General features: G+C 44.3%; 1 gene segment (V, D, J or C); it reads right to left on the bottom strand.

Moving 5' to 3' along the window:
• Positions 1 to 1,882: 1,882 nt before the first annotated feature.
• On the bottom strand, positions 1,883 to 14,819 carry LOC131570818 (immunoglobulin heavy constant gamma 2-like). The segment is given in 7 exon segments: positions 1,883 to 1,936; positions 2,949 to 3,073; positions 8,778 to 9,125; positions 11,215 to 11,541; positions 11,605 to 11,718; positions 14,139 to 14,453; positions 14,744 to 14,819. Coding segments are annotated over 7 exon segments (1,359 nt in total).
• Between the last annotated feature and the right edge of the window lie 4,899 nt (positions 14,820 to 19,718).

Raw genomic sequence — 19,718 nt, 5'->3', positions numbered from 1 at the left:
ATTTGGCCCCCAAATCCCCAATTTGTTACCTCAAAATTCCCCGAATTTTACCCCCCAAAATTCCCAATTTTTACCCAAATTTCCCCCCAAATTCCCAAAATTTTAACCCCTAAATTCCCACCCAAATTTTCCCATTTTCCCCTCCAAAATTCCCAAATTTCAACCCCAAAATTCCCCTAAAAAATCCCAAATTTATCCCCGACTTTCCCCCAAATTCCCGATTTTTTAACCAAAATTTCCCTCCAGAATTCCCAGTTTTTTCCCCATTATTTCCCCAAAATTTCCAGATTTCCACCCCAAAAAACACCCAATTTTTCCCCCAAAATTCCAAATTTTTCCCCCCCAAAATTCCCAATTTTTACCCCCCAAAATTCCCAATTTTTCCCCATTCTGACCCCAAAAATTCCCAAATTTTTTCCCCACTTTACCCCCAAAATTCCCAATTATTTCCCAATTTTTCCCAATTTTTTTCCCCATTTTTACCCCCAAAATTCCAAAAAAAAATCCCCATTTTTACCCCCCAAAATTCCCCATTTTTACCCCAAAAATTCCCAATTTTTCCTCATTTTGACCCCAAAAATTCCCCAAATTTTTTCCCATTTTTACCCCCCAAAATTCCCAATCTTTTCCCCACTTTACCCCAAAACTCCCAATTTTTCCCCAATATTTCCCAATTGTTTCCCCCATTTTTACCCCCGAAAATTAAAAAAAAAATTCCCATTTTTACCCCCCAAAATTCCCATTTTTTCCCCATTTTGACCCCAAAAATTCCCAAATTTTTTCCCATTTTTACCGTCAAAAATTAAAAAAATTTCCCATTTTTACCCCCAAAAATTCCCAAATTTTTCCCATTTTACCCCCCCAAAATTCCCATTTTTTCCCCCATTTTTACCCCCCAAAAATTCCCAATTTTTCCCCATTTTACCCCCAAAATTCCCAATTTTTTCCCTATTTTTACCCCCAAAATTTAAAAAAAAAACCCATTTTACCCCCAAAAATTCCCATTTTTCCCCATTTTACCCCCAAAAATTCCCATTTTTACCCCCAAAAATTCCCAATTTTTTCCCAATTTTACCCCCTAAAATTCCCAAATTTTTCCCCACTTTTACCCCCAAGAATTTTTTTTAAATCCCATTTTTACCCCCAAAAATTCCCAATTTTTTTCCCCATTTTTAACCCAAAAATTCCCATTTTTACCCCCCAAAATTCCCATTTTTTCCCCATTTTTAACCCAAAAATTCCCATTTTTATCCCCCAAATTCCCAATTTTTTCCCCATTTTGACCCCCAAAAATTCCCATTTTTACCCCCCCCCAAAATTCCCAAATTTTTTCCCCAATTTTTTTCCCGGTTTTTCCCCTTCCCAGTCCAAACCAGTCCAAACCAGTTCAAACCAGTATAAACCAGTATAAACCAGTATAAACCAGTATAAACCAGTCCAAACCAGTCCAAACCAGTTCAAACCAGTGTAAACCAGTTCAAACCAGTCCAAACCAGTCCAAACCAGTATAAACCAGTATAAACCAGTTCAAACCAGTGTAAACCAGTCCAAACCAGTCCAAACCAGTTCAAACCAGTTCAAACCAGTTCAAACCAGTTCAAACCAGTCCAAACCAGTATAAACCAGTATAAACCAGTTCAAACCAGTTCAAACCAGTCCAAACCAGTATAAACCCGTTCAAACCAGTTCAAACCAGTATAAACCAGTATAAACCAGTTCAAACCAGTATAAACCAGTCCAAACCAGTTCAAACCAGTTCAAACCAGTCCAAACCAGTCCAAACCAGTATAAACCAGTATAAACCAGTCCAAACCAGTCCAAACCAGTCCAAACCAGTTCAAACCAGTTCAAACCAGTTCAAACCAGTATAAACCAGTTTCCCTCATGGCCCCTGCTGCACGCTCAGCCTCAGGAGGGAGCTCAGCACCCACTGCACCTGTGGGAAACCAGTACGGACCAGTACAAACCAGTACAAACCAGTATAAACCAGTACAAACCAGTACAAACCAGTACAAACCAGTTTGACCAATTTTTCCCAATTTTTTCCCCATTTTTTTTCCCCATTTTTTATGATTTTTTACCATTTTTTTGCCCATTTTTTGCGTCCCCATTTGCTCTCCCATGGACAAAATCCCAGTACAAACCAGTACAAACCAGTACAAACCAGTACAAACCAGTACGGACCAGTAAAAGCAGAAAAACCCCGAAAAAATCCCATTTTTTGCCCATTTTTTGCCCGTTTTTTGACGATTTTTTCACCGTTTCTTGCCCGTTTTTCACCATTTTAAAGCCCCAAATCCGCTCCCAGTTCATCCCAATCCCAGCCCAAACCAGTACAAACCAGTACAAACCAGTTCAGACCAGTACAAACCAGTACAAACCAGTACAAACCAGTTTCCCCCATTTTTAACCCTTTCTTTCCCACATCTCCCCCCCATTTTTTGCCCGATTTTCGCCGTTTTTTCACCGATTTTCCCCAAATTTTCACCGTTTTTCCCCTCCCAGTCCCTCCCAGTCCAAACCAGTATAAACCAGTTCCCATTTCCCCCATTTCCCCCCATTTTTAACCCTTTCTTCCCCATTTTTAACCCTTTCTTTCCCACATCCCCCCCCCATTTTTTGCCCGATTTTCGCCGTTTTTTCACCGATTTTCCCCGAATTTTCGCCGTTTTTCCCCCAAATTTCCCCCTCCCAGTCCAAACCAGTATAAACCAGTCCAAACCAGTATAACCCAGTAACCCCAGTTCCCATTTCCCCCATTTTTAACCCTTTCTTTCCCATTTTTAACCCTTTCTTTCCCACATCCCCCCCCCATTTTTTGCCCGATTTTCGCCGTTTTTTCACCGATTTTCCCCAAATTTTCGCCGTTTTTCCCCCAAATTTCCCCCTCCCAGCCCCTCCCAGTATAAACCAGTATAAACCAGTCCAACCCAGTGCTCCCAGTTCACCTTGCAGAGCGTGACGGTGGCGCCGTAGCCCACGCTGAGGAGGAAGAGGGTGACGAAGACGCCCAAGGTGTCCCAGGGGTCCCCCCCGGGCTCGTCCCGGCACAGATCGGGGGGCAGCTCCAGCCCTGGGGGGGGATCCCAGTTCAGACCAGTACAAACCAGTACAAACCAGTTCGACCAATTTTTCACAATTTTTTCCCCATTTTTCCCCATTTTTTCCCTATTTTTTATGATTTTTTACGGGTTTTTTTCCCATTTTTTGCCTCTTCCATAGACAAAATCCCAGTTCAAACCAGTACAAACCAGTACAAACCAGTTCGAACAATTTTTCCCAAATTTTCCCAATTTTTTCCCCATTTTTTCCCATTTTTTCCCATTTTTTTCCTATTTTTTACGATTTTTTGCCCATTTTTTACCAATTTTTGGCCTCTCCCACGCATAAAATCCCAGTACAAACCAGTACAAACCAGTTCGACCAATTTTTCCCAGTTTTTTCCCATTTTTTCCCAATTTTTTCCCCATTTTTTCCCAAATTTTTCCCGATTTTTTATGATTTTTTACCATTTTTTGCCCATTTTTCGCGTCCCCATTTGCTCTCCCATAGACAAAATCCCAGTACAAACCAGTACAAACCAGTACAAACCAGTACAAACCAGTTCGACCAATTTTTCACAATTTTTTCCCCATTTTTCCCCATTTTTTCCCTATTTTTTATGATTTTTTACGGGTTTTTTTCCCATTTTTTGCCTCTTCCATAGACAAAATCCCAGTTCAAACCAGTACAAACCAGTACAAACCAGTTCCAACAATTTTTCCCAAATTTTCCCAATTTTTTCCCCATTTTTTCCCATTTTTTTCCCATTTTTTTCCTATTTTTTACGATTTTTTGCCCATTTTTTACCAATTTTTGGCCTCTCCCACGCATAAAATCCCAGTACAAACCAGTACAAACCAGTTCGACCAATTTTTCCCAATTTTTCCCAATTTTTCCCGATTTTTTCCCAATTTTTTCCCATTTTTTCCCTATTTTTTCCTATTTTTTATGATTTTTTACCATATTTTTGTCCCTATTTGCTCTCCCATAGACACAATCCCAGTACAAACCAGTACAAACCAGTACGGACCAGTACAAACCAGTACAAACCAGTTTGACCAATTTTTCACAATTTTTTCCCAATTTTTTCCCAAATTTTTTATTATTTTTTCCGAATTTTTAACTAATTTTTCACGATTTTTTCCCCCAGTTTTCACCAATTTTTTGCCTCTCCCATGCATAAAATCCCAGTATAAACCAGTACAAACCAGTACAAACCAGTACAAACCAGTACAAACCAGTACAAACCAGTTCGACCAATTTTTCCCAATTTTTCACAATTTTTTCCCAATTTTTCCCAATTTTCCCCCAATTTTTTCCCCTTTTTTTCCCTATTTTTTATGATTTTTTACCATTTTTTGCCCATTTTTCCCGTCCCCATTTGCTCTCCCATGGACACAATCCCAGTACAAACCAGTACAAACCAGTACAAACCAGTACGAACCAGTACAAACCAGTTCGAACAATTTTTCCCAGTTTTTTCCCATTTTTTCCCAATTTTTTCCCCATTTTTTCCCATTTTTTCCCTATTTTTTATGATTTTTTACCATTTTTTTGCCCATTTTTCGCGTCCCCATTTGCTCTCCCATAGACACAATCCCAGTACAAACCAGTACAAACCAGTACAAACCAGTACAAACCAGTTGGAACAATTTTTCCCAATTTTTTCCCCATTTTTTCCCATTTTTCCCCCTATTTTTTATGATTTTTTACCATTTTTTTTTCCCATTTTTTAACCAATTTTTTGCCTCTCCCACGCATAAAATCCCAGTACAAACCAGTTCAGTCCCAGTTCATCCCAGTCCCTCCCAGTATAAACCAGTAACTCCCAAACCTCTCCCAGTTCCCTCCCAGTCCATCCCAGTACAAACCAGTGACCCCCAAAATCTCCTCCCAGTTCAAACCAGTTCATCCCAGTTCAATCCCAGTACAAACCAGTAACCCCAAACCCCCTCCCAGTTCAATCCCAGTTCCCTCCCAGTATAACCCAATTCAATCCCAGTACAAACCAGTACAAACCAGTACAAACCAGTTCAATCCCAGTTCATCCCAGTCCCTCCCAGTATAAACCAGTTCAATCCCAGTCCATCCCAGTCCCTCCCAGTATAAACCAGTTCAATCCCAGTTCAATCCCAGTCCATCCCAGTCCCTCCCAGTACAAACCAGTACAAACCAGTTCAATCCCAGTCCATCCCAGTCCATCCCAGTCCCTCCCAGTACAAACCAGTACAAACCAGTTCAATCCCAGTTCAATCCCAGTCCCTCCCAGTACAAACCAGTACAAACCAGTTCAATCCCAGTTCAATCCCAGTCCCTCCCAGTACAAACCAGTTCAATCCCAGTTCAATCCCAGTTCAATCCCAGTCCCTCCCAGTACAAACCAGTTCAATCCATTCCCTCCCAGTAACCCCAAACCCCCTCCCAGTCCCTCCCAGTATAACCCAGTTCAATCCCAGTACGAACCAGTACAAACCAGTAACCCGAAACCCCCTCCCAGTGTAAACCAGTTCAATCCCAGTTCAATCCCAGTAACCCCAAACCCCCTCCCAGTCCCTCCCAGTATAAACCAGTTCAATCCCAGTTCATCCCAGTACAAACCAGTATAACCCAGTTCAATCCCAGTACAAACCAGTACATCCCAGTATAGACCAGTTCAATCCCAGTTCAATCCCAGTAACCCCAAACCCCCTCCCAGTCCCTCCCAGTACAAACCAGTTCAATCCCAGTCCATCCCAGTCCCTCCCAGTTTGATCCCAGTCCCTCCCAGTATAAACCAGTACAAACCAGTGACCCCAAAGCCCCTCCCAGTTCAATCCCAGTCCCCTCCCAGTACAAACCAGTTCAATCCCAGTACAAACCAGTAACCCCAAACCCCCTCCCAGTCCATCCCAGTATAAACCAGTTCAATCCCAGTACAAACCAGTACAAACCAGTAACCCCAAACCTCCTCCCAGTCCCTCCCAGTACAAACCAGTTCAATCCCAGTAACCCCGAACCCCCTCCCAGTCCATCCCAGTCCATCCCAGTATGGCCCAGTCCCCTCCCAGTATAAACCAGTAACCCCAAACCCCCTCCCAGTTCAATCCCAGTCCCCTCCCAGTACAAACCAGTTCAATCCCAGTTCAATCCCAGTAATCCCAAACCCCCTCCCAGTCCCCTCCCAGTATAAACCAGTTCAATCCCAGTACAAACCAGTTCAATCCCAGTTGAATCCCAGTTCAATCCCAGTTCATCCCAGTCCCTCCCAGTTTGATCCCAGTCCCTCCCAGTAAGGCCCAATCCCCTCCCAGTTCATCCCAGTATAAACCAGTAAGCCCCAAAGTCCCTCCCAGTCCATCCCAGTTTGATCCCAGTTCCCTCCCAGTATGAACCAGTACAAACCAGTGACCCCAAAGCCCCTCCCAGTCCCTCCCAGTATAAACCAGTTCAATCCCAGTTCAATCCCAGTATAAACCAGTTCAATCCCAGTTCAATCCCAGTTCATCCCAGTCCCCTCCCAGTATAAACCAGTTCAATCCCAGTATAAACCAGTACAAACCAGTAACCCCAAACCCCCTCCCAGTCCATCCCAGTATAAACCAGTTCAATCCCAGTTCCCTCCCAGTCCCTCCCAGTTTGATCCCAGTCCATCCCAGTCCCTCCCAGTAAGGCCCAATCCCCTCCCAGTTCATCCCAGTACAAACCAGTAACCCCAAACCCCCTCCCTGTCCCTCCCAGTACAAACCAGTTCGATCCCAGTCCATCCCAGTCCAAACCAGTACAAACCAGTTCAATCCCAGTATAACCCAGTTCAATCCCAGTTCCTCCCAGTATAACCCAGTTCAATCCCAGTTCAATCCCAGTTCAATCCCAGTTCAATCCCAGTTCAATCCCAGTACAAACCAGTACAAACCAGTAACCCCAAACCCCCTCCCAGTCCCTCCCAGTATAACCCAGTTCAATCCCAGTACAAACCAGTTCAATCCCAGTTCAATCCCAGTTCAATCCCAGTACAAACCAGTACAAACCAGTAACCCCAAACCCCCTCCCAGTCCCTCCCAGTATAACCCAGTTCAATCCCAGTACAAACCAGTTCAATCCCAGTTGAATCCCAGTTCAATCCCAGTTCAATCCCAGTATAAACCAGTTCAATCCCAGTATAAACCAGTTCAATCCCAGTATAACCCAGTTCAATCCCAGTATAAACCAGTTCAATCCCAGTACAAACCAGTTCAGTCCCAGTATAACCCAGTTCAATCCCAGTATAACCCAGTTCAATCCCAGTTCCCTCCCAGTCCCTCCCAGTTTGATCCCAGTCCCTCCCAGTAAGGCCCAATCCCCTCCCAGTTCATCCCAGTATAAACCAGTACAAACCAGTAACCCCAAACCCCCTCCCAAATTTTCGCTAATATCCACACTTTAATTCACTAATTAAGACTAATTAAGGTAATTGCCGATGATTTAGAAATCAGACCAGTCAGGACCCCAAAAATACCCAAAAAACCACCCCGAAATCCCATTTTTAACCGTAAAAATCCCGTTTTTTTCACCAAAACCCACCAAATTTTCGCTAATAACCCCATTTTAATTAACTAATTAAGACTAATTAAGGTAATTGCCAATGATTTAGAAATCAGACCAGTCAGGACCCCATAAATACCCAAAAAACCACCCCGAAATCCCATTTTTAACCCTAAAAATCCCGTTTTTTCACCAAAACCCACCAAATTTTCGCTAATAACCCCATTTTAATTAACTAATTAAGACTAATTAAGGTAATTGCCAATGATTTAGAAATCAGACCAGTCAGGACCCCAAAATACCCAAAAACCACCCCAAAATCCCATTTTTAACCGTAAAAATCCCGTTTTTTTCACCAAAACCCACCAAATTTTCATTAATAACCCCATTTTAATTAACTAATTAAGACTAATTAGCCAATATACCAGGGTTTCAGAAATCAGACCAGTCAGGACCCCAAAATACCCAAAAAACCACCCCGAAATCCCATTTTTAACCGTAAAAATCCCGTTTTTTTCACCAAAACCCACCAAATTTTCGCTAATAACCCCATTTTAATTAACTAATTAAGACTAATTAAGGTAATTGCCAATGATTTAGAAATCAGACCAGTCAGGACCCCATAAATACCCAAAAAACCACCCCAAAATCCCATTTTTAACCGTAAAAATCCCGTTTTTTCACCAAAACCCACCAAATTTTCATTAATAACCCCATTTTAATTAACTAATTAAGACTAATTAGCCAATATACCAGGGTTTCAGAAATCAGACCAGTCAGGACCCCAAAATACCCAAAAAACCACCCCGAAATCCCATTTTTAACCGTAAAAATCCCGTTTTTTTCACCAAAACCCACCAAATTTTCGCTAATAACCCCATTTTAATTAACTAATTAAGACTAATTAAGGTAATTGCCACTGATTTAGAAATCAGACCAGTCAGGACCCCATAAATACCCAAAAAACCACCCCGAAATCCCATTTTTAACCCTAAAAATCCCGTTTTTTCACCAAAACCCACCAAATTTTCGCTAATAACCCCATTTTAATTAACTAATTAAGACTAATTAAGGTAATTGCCAATGATTTAGAAATCAGACCAGTCAGGACCCCATAAAACCACCCCGAAATCCCATTTTTAACCCTAAAAATCCCGTTTTTTCACGGAGAAACGCCGTTTTTTCGCCAGCAAATCGCTTTTAATTAGTTAGTGCTTATTAACGAGGCTAATTACCGGGAGCCTTGCGGATGCTGCGCTGCAGGAAGCGCAGGGGCAGCGCCTCGTGCACCACGGTGCAGACGAAGGCGTCGCCCCCGTCCCACTCGTCGCGCGTCACCTCCAGGCGGCTGTAGAGGAAGTAGCGCCCCTCCCCCCCCTGCTCCCGCCAGGGCCCCGCGGTTTGGGGCGAATTCCGGGGGTTTTGGGAGTCCTGGGAGCCGCCCAGGTTCTTCTGCCACTGCACGTCGATGGAGTCGGGGAAGAAGCCGCGCACCAGGCAGGTGAGGGACAGCGTGGGCAGCGACGAGGAGATCTCCTCGGGGGACGGAGGGAAGAGGAAGACGGACGGGGCGTGACGCGTTCCTGCGAGAAACAGGAAAAAACGGGGGAAAATGGTGATTTTTGGCGGAAGTTCGGTGAAAATCGGGCGAAGAACGGCGAAAATGCGGCGGGAAACGGGGGAAAAGCGGGGACAAAATGGCGGAGAAATGGAGACAAAATGGAGGGAAAATGGAAACAAAATGGAGGAGAAATGGAGACAAAATGGCGGAGAAACGGAGACAAAATGGTGGAAAAGTGGAGATAAAATGGTGGAAAAGTGGAGACAAAATGGCGGAAAATGGAAACAAAATGGCGGAAAAGTGGAGACAAAATGGAGGAGAAATGGAAACAAAATGGCGGAGAAATGGAGACAAAATGGCGGAGAAACGGAGACAAAATGGAGGGAAAAGTGGAGACAAAATGGTGGAAAAGTGGAGACAAAATGGCGGAAAATGGAAACAAAATGGCGGAAAAGTGGAGACAAAATGGAGGAGAAATGGAAACAAAATGGTGGAAAATGGAAACAAAATGGTGGAAAATGGAAACAAAATGGTGGAAAAGTGGAGACAAAATGGTGGAGAAATGGAAACAAAATGGCGGAAAATGGAAACAAAATGGCGGAAAATGGAAACAAAATGGCGGAAAAGTGGAGACAAAATGGCGGGAAATGGAGACAAAATGGAGGAGAAATGGAGACAAAATGGCAGAAAAGTGGAGATTGTTGGAGGGGGGAAAGAGAGGAAATTTTGGGGTAAAACTGGGAAAAAATGGATAAAAAATGGGGAAAGACTTGGGGAAAGTTTGGTGAAGAAATGAAGAAAATCCAATGGAAAATGGCGGAAAAGCGGAGACAAAATGGAGGAGAAATGGAGACAAAATGGTGGAGAAATGGAAAAAATAGGAAGAAATGGGAAAAAATTCAGAAAAAATCGGGAAAAAAATCAGAAAAAATGAGAACAAAATGGGAAAAAATCGGGAAAAAATCAGAAAAAATGGAAAAAAATTCAGAAGAAATGGGGAAAAAATCGCCAAAAAATCAGGAAAAAAATCGGGAAAAATTCAGAAAAAATGAGAAAACAATGGGGAAAAAATGGGAAAGAAATGGGAAAAAAGTCAGAAAAAAATGGGGAAAAATCGGGACAAAATCAGAAAAAAATGAGAAAAAAATGGGAAAAATTTCCGGAAAAAATCAGAAAAAATGAGAAATATATGGGAAAAAAAATGGGAAAAAATCAGGAAAAAATGGGAAAAAGTCAGAAAAAATGGGGCAAAAATCGCCAAAAAATCAGGATAAAGTCGGGAAAAATTCAGAAAAAATTGGGAAAAAAATGGGAAAAAAATGGGAAAAAATCAGAAAAAAATGGGGAAAGATCAGAAAAAAATGGGAAAAAAGTCAGAAAAAATTGGGAAAAAATAGGAAAAAATGGGGAAAAAATGGCAAAAAATCAGAAAAAAATGGAAAAAATTTCAGAAAAAAATCGGGAAAAAATCGCCAAAAAATCAGGATAAAATCGGGAAAAATTCAGAAAAAGCCGGGGAAAAATGGGAAAAAAATCAGGAAAAAATGGGGCAAAAACCGCCAAAAAATCAGGAAAAAATCGGGAAAAATTCAGAAAAAATCGGGAAAAAATAGGAAAAAAATGGGGAAAAAATGGGGAAAAAATGGGGAAAAAATGGCAAAAAATCAGAAAAAAATGGGAAAAAACTCAGAAAAAATCGGGAAAAAATCAGAAAAAATGGGGAAAAAGTCGCCAAAAAAATCAGGGAAAAATCGGGAAAAATTCAGAAAAAATCGGGAAAAGATCAGAAAAAATGGGGAAAAAATCGCCAAAAAAATCAGGGAAAAATCGGGAAAAATTCAGGAAAAATCGGGAAAAAATCAGAAAAAATGGGGAAAAAATCAGGGAAAAATCGGGAAAAATTCAGAAAAAATCGGGAAAAAATCAGAAAAAATGGGGAAAAAATCAGGGAAAAATCGGGAAAAATTCAGAAAAAATCGGGAAAAAATCAGAAAAAATGGGGAAAAAATCGCCAAAAAAATCAGGGAAAAATCGGGAAAAATTCAGGAAAAATCGGGAAAAAAACGGGGGAAAAAAAAGGGAAAAAAAATCAGAATTTTTTGAGGACCCACCCTGCCTCCTCTGGACCTTCCTCTCGACGGGCGCCACGAGCTCGGCGTGGCCGACGCGGCAGACGAAGGCGGCGCCGGCGTCCCAGGCGGCGGCGCTCACGGGCAGCGCGGAGGTGGCGGTGAAGGTGCCGTTGAAGTTGTTGGCGAGCGTCAGCGGCAGCGGCTGCGTGTCCAGGCGGGCGCCGCCCGCGCGGCTCCAGGTGAGCACCAGCCCCGCGTCGCTGGGCAGCCCGGCGACCACGCAGAGCGCCTTGGGCGCCTGGCGGATGTACAGGTCGGACGGCGACGGCGGCAGCGCGAACACCGAGATGGGCGACGACGACGGCGCTGCGGGGCGAGAACGGGGAATTTGGCTCGGAAGCGTTGAGGTTTGGGGGCTCAAAGGGTTGCCGGGCTTGGGTTGGGTTGGGTTGGGTTGGGTCGGGTCGGGCGGTTTGGTGGCCCGGGGGATGGTCAGGAGATCAGAACGCAGCGTGGAGAACCCAAAACCCGACTTGGGGTCACCTGGAACATCTTGAGAACCTCAGAACCCAACCTGGAGAACCCAAAACCCAACTTGGGGTCACCTGGAACATCTCCAGAACCTCAAACCCAACCTGGAGACCCCAAAACCCAACTTGGGGTCACCTGGAACATCTCCAGAACCTCAACCCCCAACCTGGAGAACCCAAAACCCAACTTGGGGTCACCTGGAACATCTCCAGAACCTCAAACCCAACCTGGAGACCCCAAAACCCAACTTGGGGTCACCTGGAACATCTCAAGAACCTCAAAACCCAACCTAAATAACTCAAAAACCCCAAACTTTGGTCACCTGGAAGTTCTCCAGAACCTCAACCCCCAACCTGGAGACCCCAAAACCCAACTTGGGGTCACCTGGAACATCTCCAGAACCTCAGAACCCAACCTGGAGAACCCAAAACCCAACTTGGGGTCACCTGGAACATCTCCAGAACCTCAGAACCCAACCTGGAGAACCCAAAACCCAACTTGGGGTCACCTGGAAGTTCTCCAGAACCTCAACCCCCAACCTGAAGAACCCAAAACCCAACTTGGGGTCACCTGGAACATCTCCAGAACCTCAGAACCCAGCCTGGAGAACCAAAACCCGACTTGGGGTCACCTGGAACATCTCGAGAACCTCAGAACCCAACCTGGAGACCCCAAAACCCAACTTGGGGTCACCTGGAACATCTCCAGAACCTCAAAACCCAACCTAAATAACTCAAAAACCCCAAACTTTGGTCACCTGGAAGTTCTCCAGAACCTCAACCCCCAACCTGGAGACCCCAAAACCCAACTTGGGGTCACCTGGAAGTTCTCCAGAACCTCAACCCCCAGAGACCCCAAAACCCAACTTGGGGTCACCTGGAACATCTCCAGAACCTCAGAACCCAACCTGGAGACCCCAAAACCCAACTTGGGGTCACCTGGAACATCTCGAGAACCTCGAAACCCAAACTTTGGTCAACCCAAGACCTCAGAACCCCAAACTTTGGTCACCTGGAACATCTCCAGAACCTCAAACCCCAGCCTGGAGAACACAAAACCCAAACTTTGATCAACCCAAGACCTCAAAACTCCAAACTTTGGTCACCTGGAACATCTCCAGAACCTCAGAACCCCACCTAAAGAACTCAAAAGCCCCAAACTTTGGTCACCTGGAAGTTCTCCAGACCCTCAGAAACCAACCTGAAGAACCCAAAACTCAACTCGGTGTCACCTGGAACATCTCCAGAACCTCAAACCCCAACCTGGAGAACAGAAAACCCAAACTTTGATCAACCCAAGACCTCAAAACTCCAAAATTTGGTCACCTGGAACATCTCAAAGACCTTGAGAACCTCAAAACCCAACTTGGGGTCACCTGGAAGATTTCAAGAACCTCGAAAACCCCAAATTTTGGTCACCTGGAGCATCTCGAGAACCTCAAACCCCAACCTGGAGACCCCAAACCTCCAAACTTTGGTCACCTGGAACATCTCCAGAACCTCAAAAACCCCAAACTTTGGTCACCTGGAACATCTCCAGAACCTCAAAACCCAACCTGGAGACCCCAAAACCACCAAAATTTCACCAACCCAAGACCTTGAAGACCCCAAACCTCCAAACTTTGGTCACCTGGAACATCTCCAGAACCTCAAAAACCCCAAACTTTGGTCACCTGGAAGTTCTCCAGAACCTCAGAACCCAACCTGGAGACCCCAAACCCCAAACTGGAACATCTCGAGAACCTCATCCCCCACCCTGCAGACCCCAAACCCCACCTTGGTGTCCCCCCGGAGCATCTCCAGACCCTCAGAACCTCCAAACTTTGGTCCCCTGGAACATCTCCAGAACCTCAAAAACCCCAAACTTTGGTCACCTGGAACATCTCCAGACCCTCAGAACCCAACCTGGAGACCCCAAAACCACCAAAATTTCACCAACCCAAGACCTTGAAGACCCCAAACCTCCAAACTTTGGTCACCTGGAACATCTCCAGAACCTCAAAAACCCCAAACTTTGGTCACCTGGAAGTTCTCCAGACCCTCAGAACCCAACCTGGACACCCCAAACCCCAAACTGGAACATCTCGAGAACCTCATCCCCCACCCTGCAGACCCCAAACCCCACCTTGGTGTCCCCCTGGAACATCTCCAGAACCTCAAAAACCCCAAACTTTGGTCACCTGGAACATCTCCAGAACCTCAAAACCCAACCTGGAGACCCCAAAACCACCAAAATTTCACCAACCCAAGACCTTGAAGACCCCAGAACCACAAACTTTGGTCACCTGGAACATCTCCAGAACCTCAAAAACCCCAAACTTTGGTCACCTGGAAGTTCTCCAGACCCTCAGAACCCAACCTGGAGACCTCAGAACCCCACACTTTGGTGCCCCCCGAACATCTCCAGACCCTCAGCCCCCGCCGTGGTCCCACCTTGGCAGCGCGCCACGTGCTCCTCGCGGCTGTGCCCGCCGGCGGTGGCCCTGCAGGAGAACCTCTGGTGCTCCGCCCACTCTGCCGAGGACACGTTGAGCCGCGACACCGCCCGGAAGCTTCCGGGGGCGCGGCCGGGCGTGGCCGGCTCCGTGTGGGCGTGGCCGGGGTCGACGACGTCGCCGTCCATCAGCCAATCGACGGCGAGCGTGGGCGTGGCCAGGCCGGTGACCAGGCAGAGCAGCTCCACGGCGTCGGCGGCCGCGCACGATTGGAAGACGGAGACCGCGGGTGGGCGGGGCTGGGCGCTGCGAGCTGATTGGACACGCGTGACGTCACCGCGAGGTCGGCGAAGGGGGAGGGGCCGAGGGGAAAGGGGGAGGTCCTACCTGGGGCGGTGGCCGAGGTGGAGGAGGAGGAGGAGGAGGAGGAGGAGGCCGGAGGAGCTGGAGGAGGTTGGAGGACCTCAAGGTTCTCCAGGGTTCTCCAAGGTTGGAAGGACCTCGAGGGCCTTGGAGAGCCTTGGAGGACCTCAAGGACTTTGGAGGAACCTCGAGGTCGGAGGACCTCAAGAACCTCAGAGGACCTCAAGGACCTTGGAGAACCTTGGAGAACCTCGAGGGCCTCAAGGCTGGAAGATCTCGAGGGCCTTGGAGGACCTTGGAGGACCTCAAAGACCATGGAGAACCTCAGAGGACCTCAGAGGACCTCAAAGACCTTGGAGAACCTTGGAGGACCTCGAGGACCTCAAGGCTGGAGAACCTCAAGGACCTTGGAGAACCTTGGAGGACCTTGGAGGACCTCAGAGGACCTCAGAGGACCTCAAGGACCTTGGAGAACCTTGGAGGACCTCGAGGGCCTCAAGGCTGGAAGATCTCAAGGACCTTGGAGAACCTTGGAGGACCTTGGAGGACCTCGAGGACCTCAAGGTTGGAGGAACTCGAGGACCTTGGAGAACCTGGAGGACCTGGAGGACCTCAAGGTTGGAAGATCTCGAGGGCCTGGAGAACCTTGGAGGACCTCAAGAACTTTGGAGGAACTCAAGGTTGGAAGTTCTCAAGGACCTTGGAGAACCTTGGAGGACCTCGAGGACCTTGGAGAACCTTGGAGAACCTCGAGGGCCTCAAGGCTGGAAGATCTCAAGGACCTTGGAGAGCCTTGGAGGACCTGGAGGACCTCAAGAACCTCAGAGGACCTCAAGAACTTTGGAGGAACTCAAGGTTGGAGGAGCTCGAGGACCTTGGAGAACCTCGAGGTCGGAGGATCTCAACGTTCTCCAAGGTTGGAAGATCTCGAGGACCTTGGAGAACCTCGGAGGACCTCAAGAACTTTGGAGGAACCTCGAGGTCGGAGGAGCTCAATGTTGGAAGATCTCAAGGTTCTCCAAGGTTCTCCAAGGTTCTCCAAGGTTGGAGGACCTCGAAAGCTTTGAAAAAATTTAAAAAAAAAAAAAAAAAAAAAAATTTTTTTTTCCCGAACAAATTCCAAAAATTCCAAAAATTTTGGAAAACCTCCGAAAAAAATTTTCGAGAACCTCCAAAAAAAAAAAAAAATTTATAAAAAAAAACCAAAAAAACCAAAAATCCCTCCCCAAAAATATTGAAAAACGTTCAAAGATTTGGGGAAAAAAATAAATAAATAAATAAAATAAAATAAAATAATTTCGGAAAAATTTTCAAAATTTTTGTGGAACCTCCAAAAAAAAAATTCCTCCAAAATTTCAGGAAACCTCAAAAAAAAAAAAAAAAAAAAAAAATTCGGGAAAATTCCAAAAAAAAAAAAAAAAAAAAAAAAAAAAAAAAAATTTTTGGGGGGGGAAAATTCCGGAATTTTCCGAGAAGCTCCAAAAATCCTGAAAAAACTTCGAAATTTTTTTTTTTTATTTTTATTTTTTTTTTTTTTTGGGTCAAAATCTGCAATTTTTGGGTTTTTCCCGGGACCTACCTGAGCTCGTGGCGGGCTCGGCGCGGACACGCCCGGTGGGGGCGGGGCCTGGGAAGATTCAACGCCAAAATTTGCATATTCCGCCCCCTCATTTGCATGCTGATGAGGGGGTGGGCGGGGCCTGGACCTACCTGGGGCGGAGGCCGTGGTGGGCGCGGAGGGGGCGGAGCCTACGGAGATTTCCGGGGAGGGTGGAATTTGCATATTTAGCAGCTCATTTGCATATCGGGGAGGGGTGGGCGGGGCTTGGGGGATGGGGGATGGGGGGGGGGGGCGGAGACTCCGAAAATTCCAAAGTTTGGGGGAAAATCCGAGAGGAGAAAACGACGAAATTTGGGCGAAATTGAGACCCCAAAAATGCCGAAATTTGGGTGAAATTGAGATCCCAAAACTGCCGAAATTTGGGCAAAATTGAGACCCCAAAACTCCCAAAATTTGGGCGAAATTGAGACCCCAAAAATGCCAAAATTTGGGTGAAATTGAGATCCCAAAACTCCCAAAATTTGGGTGAAATTGAGATCTCAAAACTGCCGAAATTTGGGTGAAATTGAGACCCCAAAACTCCCGAAATTTGGGCGAAATCGAGACTCCAAAAATGCCAAAATTGAGACCCCAAAACTCCCGAAATTTGGACAAAATCGAGACCCCAAAACTCCCAAAATTTGGGCGAAATTGAGATCCCAAAACTCCCAAAATTTGGGCGAAAAGAGAAGTTGGAGACCCCAAACCCCAACTGGAAGATCCCAAAGACCCAAAAAACCCCCAAAAAATCTCAAAATTCGGTCAAACCAAGACCAAAAAAAAACCCCCATAAAAAAACCCCCAAAACCCCCCCAAAAAATCCCCCAAAAAATCCCAAAAAAACCCGAAAAAAAATCCCAAAAAAAACCCCAAAAAACCCCCAAAAAATACCCAAAAAAATCCAATAAAAGCCCCAAAAAATCCCAAAAAAATCCAAAAAAATCCCCCAAAAAACCCCTTAAAAATCCAAAAAAAAAACCCCCCAAAAATCCCCAAAAAACCCCCAAAAAAATCCCTAAAAAAATCCCTAAAAAATCCCCAAAAACATCCCAAAAAAACCCCAAAAAAGTCCCAAAAAATCCCCCAAAAACCCCAAAAATCCCAAAAAAATCCCCCAAAAGTCCCCCAAAAAATCCCAAAAAAACCCAAAAGCGCCCCAAAAAATCCCCAAAAAACCCCTAAAAAAATCCCCAAAAAACCCAAAGAAATCCCAAAAAATCCCCCCCCCCAAAAAAAAAAAACCCTAAAAAATCCCCCCCCAGAAAACCCTTAAAAAATAAAAAAAAACCCAAAAAATCCTCAAAAAACCCAAAAAACCGCCTTAAAAAAAAAACAAACAAAAAAATCCCCAAAAACCCAAAAAAGACCCCCAAAAATCCCCCAAAAAATCCCCAAAAAACCCCGAAAAAATCCCCAAAAAAGTCCCAAAAAATCCCCCAAAAAAATCCCCAAAAAACCCCTGAAAATCCCAAAAAATCCCCAAAAAAATCTCCCCAAAAATCCCAAAAAACCCCCGAAAAATCCCCAAAAAAGTCCCAAAAAATCCCCCCAAAAAATCCCCAAAAAACCCCTAAAAATCCCCAAAAAATCCCCAAAAAAATCTCCCCAAAAATCCAAAAAAACCCCCGAAAAAAATCCCCAAAAAACTCCCAAAAAAACCCCCGAAAAAATCCCCAAAAAACTCCCAAAAAATCCCCCCAAAAAATCCCCAAAAAACCCCTGAAAATCCCCAAAAAATCCCCAAAAAAATCTCCCCAAAAATCCCAAAAAACCCCCGAAAAATCCCCAAAAAACTCCCAAAAAATCCCCCAAAAAATCCCAAAAAACCCCCGAAAAAATCCCCAAAAAACTCCCAAAAAATCCCCCCAAAAAAATCCCCAAAAAACCCCTAAAAATCCCAAAAAATCCCCCAAAAAAATCTCCCCAAAAACCCCCCCAAAAAATCCCCAAAAAACTCAAAATTTCATCGTCCAAAATCCCTCAAAAACCCCAAAATTTCATCACCAAAAAGCCCCAAAAAACCCCAAAATACCTCCAAAATTCCCCGAATTTCCCCGAATTCCCCGGATTTTGCCCCAAATCCGCTCTGACCTTTGACCCGGACGCTCTTGGTGCTTCCGGTGGCCTCGTGCCGGACGCTGCACTCGAAGCTTCCGGAACCTTCCGGCACCAGGAGGCGACTTCCGGCCCTGCCGAGCCCCGATTGGCCGAAAACCTGCGGGATGGGGGCGGGGCCGGCGCCGGAAGGGGCGGGGCTCCAGCTGAAGGAGACGGGGGCGGGGACGAAGCCGGAGGCCAGGCAGCCAATGGCGAGCGAGGGGGCGGGGCCGGAGGAGCAGGCGGCCAATGGGAAGACGGAGGGGGCGGTGGCGCGGGCTGGGGGGGGGGGGCGGGGACGGAGAGAAAAAGGGGCGGGGTCAGAAAATGGGCGGGGTTAGAATTTGCATAATTATATTTTTCTCTCTTTTTTCCTTTTTTTTCTTTTTTTTTTCATATTTTTCATGATTTTTTCATAATTTTTTCATAATTTTTTCATTATTTTTTCATAATTTTTTTCATTATTTTTTCATAATTTTTTCATTATTTTTTCATAATTTTTTTCATAATTTTTTAATATTTTTTTCATAATTTTTTCATAATTTTTTTCATAAATTTTTTCATAAATTTTTTCATCATTTTTTTCATCATTTTTTTTCATATTTTTTTCGTGTTTTTCACAATTTTTTCACAATTTTTTCACGGTTTTTTTTCATAATTTTTCATTATTTTTTTCGTATTTTCCCAAATTTTTACAAAATTTTCACAATTTTTTCATAATTTTTCGCAATTTTTTCCCCCAAATTTTTGCAATTTTTTAATAACTTTGTCCGGATTTTTGCCTGTTTTTTTCACCCATTTTTTTCCCAAATTTTCCCCGGTTTTTCTCTCTTTTTTACCTAATTTTCCCCCAATTTTTTACAATTTTCCCACAATTTTTTCACAAATTTTTCAAAATTTTTTCATAATTTTTCACAATTTTCCCCGGATTTTTTTACAAAATTTCCTGAATTTTTCCAAGATTTTCTCCCTAACTTTCACATTTTTTTCACATTATTTCCAAAAAATTTTTTCCAAAATTTTCCCCTAAATATTTTTACAAAATTTTCAGCTTTTTACAGTTTTTTTTCCACAATTTTTTGACAATTTCCTCCCCAATTTTTTCCCAATTTTGCCCCAAATTTTTACAATTTTTCACCCAATTTTTCACCCAATTTTTCACCCATTTTTCCCTGATTTTTCCCCCATTTTTCTGTATTTTTTACCGATTTTTCGCCTGATTTTTCCCCAATTTTCCCCCAAATTTTCAGAACTTTTTCACAATTTGTCACAAATTTATCCCAATTTTTCTCCCAAATTTTAACTTTTTTTTTTCACCGTTCTTTCCAAAATTTCCCCCCAAATTTTCACAATTTTCTGCAACCTTTTCACAATTTCCCCCCGATTTTTTCCCCAATTTTGCCCCGAAATTTTTTGCATTTTTTTCACCCCATTTTTCACCAATTTTTCACCAATTTTTTTCCCCAATTTCCCTCCCCGATTTTCCCGAATTTGGCCGGAATTTTTCCCAAATCTTTT

The sequence above is a fragment of the Ammospiza caudacuta genome, chromosome 39, assembly GCF_027887145.1.
Source record: "Ammospiza caudacuta isolate bAmmCau1 chromosome 39, bAmmCau1.pri, whole genome shotgun sequence".
In the NCBI taxonomy this organism is placed as follows: Eukaryota; Metazoa; Chordata; class Aves; order Passeriformes; family Passerellidae; genus Ammospiza; species Ammospiza caudacuta.
This window is presented reverse-complemented; position numbering and strand designations above follow the sequence as displayed.